Genomic DNA, 8931 nt, shown 5'->3' with positions numbered 1-8931 from the left:
TTTAGGAATTTCCATACTACTTTCCAGAGTGGTTGCACCAGTTTGCTGTCCCACAGATAATGTGAGTGTATCCTTTTCCCCACATCCTTACCAACATTCACTGTTACTTGTATTCTTGGTAATTGCCATTCTGAGTGGAATGGAATGATATCTCAGTGTACCTTTAATTTGCATTGCTCTAATTTCAAGAGCTGTTGAACATTTTTTCGTACATTTGTTAATCATTCCTTTGCCCATTTATTGATGGACTTATTTGGAGTTTTTTGGTGCTAAACTTTCTGAGTTCTTTATATGTCCTGGAAATAATGCCCTATCTGAGGTGGGGGGAGCAAAGATTTTCTCCCATTCTGTAGGCTCTCTATTCGCTTTCTTGATTGTTTCCTTTGCTGTGAAGAAGCTTTTTAATTTGATGCCATCCCATTTTTAACTTCTTGTGCTTTAGGAGTCTTGTTGAGGAAGTTGATTCCTAAGCTGACATGGAGAGTTAGGCCTATATTTCCTTTTAATAGATGTGGGGTTTCTGGTCTAATGCCTAGGACTTTGGTCCCCTATGAATTGAGTTTTGAGCAGGGTGAGTCTATTACATGTGGACTACAGATGGACTTCCAGTTTTCCCAGCACCAGTTGTTGAACAGGCTATCTTTTGTCTGATGTATGTTTTTGGCACCTTTGTCTAATATGAGATAGCTGTATTTTATGGGTTTATCTCTGTGTCTTCTATTCCATTGGTCTTCAAGCCTGTTTTGGTGCCAATACCATTAATTAGATAATGTTACATTTAGCAAGGTGCACATGATCTTGTTTCCACGTACTTTTAGCCCATGTCGGTAACTCTCCCTTGTCCTCACTAGAACCTCACTGTATTGACCTCTTTCCTGCCCATCACACAGTCCGTAAATGTCCCTACTTTAGAAGCAGTTAACTACTCTCCTAGCCTGTGATCCTCAAACCCATCTGTCTTACAACTTCTCATAATTTAATCTCACCTTAAATGTTAACTTGTTAAAGAAGATACCAATATAAGTAACATGTACCCAAACCAAAAATGTTACCGTGCATTTTTTTTATCATATTTATCATTCTTCAAAACTTCCCTTTATATTCCTGATGTGATTTCATTACTCTTTGATTACACCCTCTAAAATAAGAGCTAGAAACATGAACTATGCTGTATGTATCCTATTTTCCCGTAAACTTCAGTAACACGTGTGGCACAAGCTCTACAATAGCAATATGAAAAATACATAAATGTACATATATGTTCACTGAAGTAATTATTAACATATATATACTTTTTTTTTTGCTAAAGAACCTATGAATTCCATGTTGCAACCATCAATATTCACATGGTACTTTCAAATGTGGATGTGGAATGCTGAAAAGTAGAAAAAATAAAAATAAGAAAATTATGAAATAAAAATGTACCTAAAGAAACAAAATTTAACGAAATAAGTACAGTAATTGAGAAATACACTAGCATACATGAAAAATTAACTATACATTATGGTAGAACTTAAAATTAATGGGAAGAAATAACTAACCATGGTAGTAGGTAGTAGTAGAAGAAATACTACAAAATATTTGGGGAAAAACTACCATAATAACTAACAAGTATAAATTCTCCTAAAATGAATCCCAAATATTTTAAAGATCAAATGATTGTAATAAAATTTCTATATCAGCCTGTCCACATCAAAATTTCACTCTTCATGTTTCCCAGAACCCCCCTGTATTTACTTGGAACCATATGATTGCTTTTGTAAATCAAGTTTTCTTGGAACACATTTGGTTTTGCTTTGTCCTTGACTGCCTTTCTTCTATCACAGCAGAGTTGAGTAGTTGCTATGAAAATAGTGTGACCTACAAGATTAAAATATTCATTATCTGGCCCTTCACAGAAAAAGTTTACTGATTCCTATATTTCAGCAAGTAGCAGTACCTTAGGTTAAAAACAAATGAACAAATTAGAACTAGAATTCAATAATAACACAGGAGAAAAATTTCATTACATCAGGATAGTGCCTTTTAAAAGATGGAATCTAGGTGTTCCTCCACACCTCTATCCCCTTTCTCTCACTCCCTCCACAAATTTTGATTGGCTAACCCTTTCACATTTCAATTCTCAACATAAAATACCTTTGCAAAAATTCTTTCTGTTCCTTTCCTTAAAATCTGTAACTATGTGATTCTATTATTTTATTGAAATGTATTTGCCATGATTAATAATGACCTAACTTACAAATTTATATACAAAACTCTGAGATATAGAAACTTTTACTACACACCTAGGTCCTCCTTTTTGAGTCTCTGTCTCTTTCTGTCAGGCTTGACTGACTACATATAGTCCCTCTCCATGGTTCTGTCCTGGATTCTTATATACTAGTTTTGGCAACCTCAAGTCTCACCCAGAATTGTACTAAAGAATTACTTTGGGTTTTTGACACAATGTATGATGTATATCTCCTCCACCTTCATTACTCATGATCTGCTGTAGGACTGAATATCTGCATTTTAACAAAATCACCTTAACACTTGGTTTCCTGGTTAATACTTTGGGCACACATCCTTAGGTGCATTAATTATTTGAAGCTACCATCTAAATTTTTTTGGGGGGGTACCCAGAATTGACTCAGGAGCACTTGACCACTGAGCCACATCCTCAGTCCTATATTGTATTTTATTTAGAGACAGGGTCTCACTGAATTACTTAGTGCCTCTTTTTTGCTGAGGTTGGCTTTGAACTTGTGATTCTCCTGCCTTAGCCTCTGAAGTTGCTGGGATTACATGCATGCACCACCACACCCACCCATCTAAATATTTTTTCTAGCCAGTAAGTCTTTCTTAAACTCTTGCTTTATTCAATAATACAAGAGGGTACAGCTTGAGCAACAGCATATCTAGGCACTTTACTGCAGTGGTAATACATCAAGAAAACAGTCCCATTCTTTACTACCCTGGAGTATACAATGGACTTAAATGGAATTTAAGCTGATAATTACATACCACCTTTATATTAAATGTTAGCCTATTGCCTAAAATAGCAATGCACTTTTTAAATGGTGTTAAAAGTCAATGGAAGATTATATCAAATGGAAATTCTTGATATCAACTGCCCCTCCTCGTTCTGTATTGAGTGATATTATGTTTTGTCTTGTCTTGTCATGCTGGGGAGTGAACTCACATGGCCATGGCCATGCTAGGCAATTATTGCACCACTGAGCTGCATCCCAAGTCCTGAGAAATATTACTTTTAACAAGAAACCTGGGAACCATTGCTGTCATGTTATGCAAAATCTGGTCTACATTATAAAGTCCAAATGCCCTACCAAGGCATGAGACAGTCAGTCTCCAAGACCTCCTTTTCTTACCCCATTCTCATTTTCTACTACTGTCACCATATTCGTCCAATCTTCAACAATTTTTTTTTTCTAAATTACATGTTGGTCAGATTTTTTAGTATCGAATTCAAGACACTTTTCAATCTAGGCCTTTTATCTTCTCAAACCTTCTATTTGATTATTTTCCTAATTATACATGTAGCTTTAGAAAATTTACTATCTGTTATTCCTTAAATATTCTCTCTTTTCAGTGTCAGAAATTGTTAAATATAGAATTAAAGGCCATGTTAGAAATATAACACCTTGAAGTCTTCATATTTTGTGTCTACATCCTTAACTCCAAAATGGTCCTGGAACATATAGAACACATTCAAAAGATTTATAGTAATTACATGTAGGATTAAAAGAATTGAATCCATTTGCCAACACATAATTTCACATATTAATTACTTTTTTTTTTTTTTTTTTTTTTATTAACCCAGACCAGGTAAAGGGAATCCTTAGCATCGTGCCATGTCTGTGTGTTCAGTAACTGTTAAGTGCTTACCTGTCATGGGTACTATGCAAAAACCACATTGGAGCTTAGGTTCTAGTAGGCGAATGTTGGTGGTAAATAGTAATGATGCACAGCAGGATAAGGGAATGGAGAGGTCACTCCTTGATAAATCGGTCAGGAAAATCCTCTTGGGGGAAGGAGCATTGAAACTGAGGCCTGTTATTACTATTAGACTGAAATGTGTTAGCTCTTTGAATGTTAAAGCTGAAAGGACCTTGTTTTCCCATCCCAATTTTGCAGGTGAGGAAGTTGAAACAGCAAGGACAAGGGTGTGGCTCAAGGTCACACAGCTAGACAGGCGTCTTTCATCATGATGTAAAACCGTAAAGATATTTTCAGTGGGACACTTGGTGACTCTTACTTGGAGAGCAAACTGCAGTTGGCTGGGCTGCATTCTCAAGCAAGGGAGACTTTTGAAGTCATCATGAAAATGCTATCAGAATCCACCTTTTCAGTCCATCCCATTTTAACAAGAATACCTTAAGAGTTTCAAATAGGGACATAAAAATGGAAAGTCAAACTTGAGGGCCAGAGACCATCCCAGCGAAGGTCTTTGTGAGAGGTGTGCAGGGAGCACCAGTGGGCTCAGCATGTTGCTCAAGGCACCACGTTTACTGTCTTCTCTTAACTAGAATAAAACTTAAATGGTAGAAGATTAGATAGATGTTACTATCTTAAAAAGTGACGTCTATAAGAAGCATACTTACATGCAGAAATCATATGAGGTGTTGTGGTAAAAATAACTCCCTTATCCTTTCATCTCAGAACTCAAATTATGAGAGTATACAACAGACTGCAAGGAGCATTGCTGAGCAAGCTCACGAGCTGGCCTATGACCCAAATTATATGTCACCTTTCGCACAGTTTGCATGTGACAACGGATTGAATGTGAGAGGTAAGCATTCTTTGGGAACATCATAAGGACTAACTGGGACAGAGTAGAGTGGAGTTTCTGGCTGTGGGTGAGATTGTGTCACTGTCCTCCCCTAGCTGTGAGCCTGTGCCTTTGAGCAAGGTTAGGAGGGCACAAGCAAGGGCATGTGCCGTGTCCTCCCACTGGGTGCCCTTCAGGGCAGAACTTTGTTGGCTACCTATTAATTACTTTTTAATATATAGTTATATAATTACATTAAGTCCATTTTAGATTGTATGGATTCAGAGAGTTGTGTTTGCTTTCAGAATCTTTCCCCCATTCTCTATCTTCCTCTCTTTTGCACTTTCTTTTCCTTTCTTTTTACTTTCTTTCCCATGTTTGTCAAGATGCTTTGCTTCATTTCATATTTTTTATTTTCTTTTTAGTTAACAAATAATAATTGTGTATTTTGAATAGACGATTTGTTGAACTTCTCTGAGAAAAGATGTAGGAAAATAGAAGGAAAAAATAGTAAAAGAATGAGATGAAAGTGGGAAAACTTTTCAAGAAAATCTCTTCTCTCTACATCCCTAGAATGGTCATCATAATCTGAAATCTCCTCTTCTAAAACATCATTTTGCAGTTACTCTCTGGAGAGCCCCTTTGACATCCTTGTTCCTCAGGCTATAAATTATGGGGTTCAGCATGGGTGTCACTGCAGAGTAGAACACAGAGATCATTTTGTCCCTCTCATTCATTAACTTGGAATTTGGCCGCATGTAGGCAAATATTGCTGAACCATAGAAGAGGACAACAACCATGAGATGGGAACCACAGGTAGAGAAGACCTTGAGCCTCCCCTCTCCAGAATGCATCTGGACCACAGTGCAGATAATGTTCCCGTAGGAGACCAGGATGAGGGAGACAGGGGCTAGGAGGATCACCACGCCCATTGCAAAGATGGCCATTTCGGTGCTGTGAGAGTCTGCTGAGGCCAGCTTCAGGAGGGCAGGAGGTTCACAGAAAAAGTGGTTAATGATATTGTTTCCTCGGTAGGGAAGTAGCAATGTGAAAGTGCTGTCTACCAGGGACACAAATGCTCCACTGGCCCAGGACCCCACAGCCAGCCTGATGCATGTCCAGTGCGTCATGATGGTGGAGTAGTGCAGGGGCTTGCACACGGCCACGTAGCGATCATAGGACATCACCGCCAGAAGAGCGCACTCTGTACACCCGACCAGAAGCAGAACAATGATCTGTATTGAGCACCCAGCAAAGGAAATGGTTTTCTTCCTCACCAGGAAGTGGACGAGCACCTGGGGCACAGTGGTAGTAGAGAAACAGAGATCAGCAAAGGACAGGTTTCTAAGGAAGAAGTACATGGGAGTGTGGAGTCTGGAGTCTATGTGAATGAGCACCACCATCAGCAGGTTTCCCAGCACCGTCAGCAGGTAGATGAGGAGAAAGAGGAGGAAGAGCAGGACTTGGGTGTGTGGGTCCTGTGAGAGGCCCAGGAAGACAAACTCTGTCACAGAGGTTTGGTTCTCCTCTCCCATGAATGTTTGTCTCTATCTATAGAACAGCGTCAAGAAAAGAAGTGCATTAGTTATTTCAGAAGATCTGAATAACTAAGATAATTTTTAATCAGCATTCAATGTTTGGTTCTTGATTTCTATGATTTCCATATGCTAAAAACTGAGTATTCTTTTCTTTTCAATGTTAACAAACAAAGGTCATTTCTATTTTTCTCCTCTTGAATCTTTTATTTATATACTCTTTAAATTGTTTAAATTTGTACATCTTCATGAGTTATATTATGGTAATGTAATTCATTTATAAAAGGTCTATTATTGAATTAGAGAAGTAGTCATTCCCATCTCTTCAATGATTAAACCTATGGAATACCATTAAGCAAATATTTTCATATGGGAACAGTAAAGGGAGAAGAGATGGAAAAGACATAGAAAGCATAGTTAATGAGGAAATAGGTGAAAATTTCCCACGTCTTGGGAAGGATATGACCATCTAAATCCACAAAGCTCACAAAATTCCAGATGGACTCAGTCCAAAGTGGTCCTCTCCAAAATTCATTATAAACAAGTCGTCAAAAGTCAAACATAGAATTCTTAAAAAAACAAGAGAAAAACTTCAGGTCATACATATAATGGAATCCCCATTAGACTTAGAATGAATTTCTCTGCAAAAAAACTTTCAGGCTAGAAGAGAATAGGGTGATATACTCACAGCACTGAAGGAAAAAACAAAAACAAAGAATTTCAGGCCAAGAATACTATCTTTCAGAAACGAAGAGGAAATAATGTCATTTCCAGGAAAGCACGAGCAGAGGGAATTCATCACCACTAGACCAGTCTGTCTTAAAAACTGATTGTAGAGAAGGCCAAACTATCCTTCACATCCATTCCTTGAATATAAGCCCACAAGATTCTTCATTTTAAAAGTGTTAGAGCTAATTATCTAAAATTAATGATAGCAATGTAAGTACCAGGAAAGTAGAAACAGCATGTTGTAAAAAAATTATTTTCAACATTTTGGGGTCTTGCTCGAAGGACAATTAAAGGAATTCAAGTACTAATGAAAATAAATATTTCAAATAATTTGATGGCATATATAAAGATACATTTAAAAGACCTGATTCAATCCTTTCATAGTTAAAGAAATGTGGGACATAAGATGAACATTACTGTGTTATTATATACCAAAATCACCAAGTAAAAATTCATGGGGGCGGAATATCATTTGCAAAAGGAACAGTGCTGAACAAGGTGAACACTTCAGAAGCATTCAAAATGTACTTGAAGAAAATTGTAAAGTACATTATCTGCAGTTTTACAAACATGTTAATTTCTCTGAATTACTCCATAAATTCATAGAAATTCCAACCAAGTTCACCGAGGATTGCCTTAAGGGAATTAACAAGTGTATTCTAAATTTTATCTTGGTAAATAGATTTTTGATATAAAATGACATATATAAAGGGAAATGGCATGTTTATTTTTGCAGCACTATTCATCATAGCCAAGATATGGGAAATAAACAAGGCAATTCGTCAACTGATAATTGGTTAAAGAAAAGGTGGTATATATACTCATTGGAATAGTTTTTAAAAAGATAATGAAATATTTTCATTTGCCACAAGATGAATGTAACTGGACAAACTTATGTTAGGAGAAATAAGTCAGGAGCTGAAAGACAAACATGTTCACATTCATTTGTGGAAGCTACAGATTTGATCTCATGGAAGTAGCGAACACAACAGTGGTCCCAGAGTCTGGGACAGCCATAGAAAACAGTTGGTTAACAGATACAAAAATACAGTTATGAAGATAGAGCTCTAGCGTTCTACAGTAGAGCAGTGTGCCTATCATTAATGAAGATTTATTGTATATTTCAAAGGAGCTAGAAGAGAGGATTCATATATATGTATTATTTGTTAATTCAAAATAAAAATAAATAAAATTTATAAAATGAGGGAATTCAGGAAACATATTACACAAGATAAAAATTATATTATCAATTTCTCTTTTTTAATATAGCATATACTGCGTACACATAAAGCATCCAATAAAGTATCCAAAATAAGTATATTTTAGAAACACAAAGACCTTAGTGTAGATGAAAATATATGATAAAGTGCCATCTTACATCAGTATGCTACTTAAAAAAGGTATGAGAGAATTGCTTATTCAATTTAGAAAATTATGTATACAGGTCTCTGTGGAAGCAGCAATAATTTCATATTTAAGGCATTTAAGTTTCATATGAAATTACATAGCCTATATTTTTGTCTGCCGTCCATCCATTCATCCATCTATTCAATCTTTGGATTATAAAAGTTTTCCTAAATATGTATCAAAAAACAGGCTGATACAGTGCTGCATACCATTATCCCAGTTACTCAGAGGGGGATGCAGGAGGATCATAAGTTCAAGGCCAACTTAGACAACTTGGTGAGACCCTGCCTGCCCCCCAAAGAAAAGTAAAAGGAGTTGAGGGAAGAGAGGGAAGGTGGAAAATTAGAGGAAAGAGGCACTTCCCAGCAAGTTCCTTGGCACCAGACTTACAAAGCAGGAAGATTGCTCTTCAGTGAGGTAGGTCACTAAGGGAATTCAATAATCTGGACTTTAAAATAAATCACACAGATACAGAAAATCAGAAACTTTGAG

General features: G+C 36.7%; 1 protein-coding gene across 1 annotated transcript; it reads right to left on the bottom strand.

Moving 5' to 3' along the window:
- Positions 1 to 5379: 5379 nt before the first annotated feature.
- On the bottom strand, positions 5380 to 6306 carry LOC306640995 (olfactory receptor 2D3-like; the record flags this gene model as incomplete). Its single annotated transcript, XM_079105769.1, has 1 exon — positions 5380 to 6306. The coding sequence occupies exon 1, from the start codon at positions 6301 to 6303 to the stop codon at positions 5380 to 5382; it is 924 nt and encodes a 307-aa protein (XP_078961895.1). The 5' UTR covers positions 6304 to 6306.
- Between the last annotated feature and the right edge of the window lie 2625 nt (positions 6307 to 8931).

The sequence above is a fragment of the Sciurus vulgaris genome (genome assembly GCF_902686455.1).
Source record: "Sciurus vulgaris genome assembly, chromosome: 11".
Lineage (NCBI taxonomy): Eukaryota > Metazoa > Chordata > Mammalia > Rodentia > Sciuridae > Sciurus > Sciurus vulgaris.
Note: the sequence above shows the minus strand (reverse complement) of the source record. Positions and strands in the feature narration are given on the sequence as shown.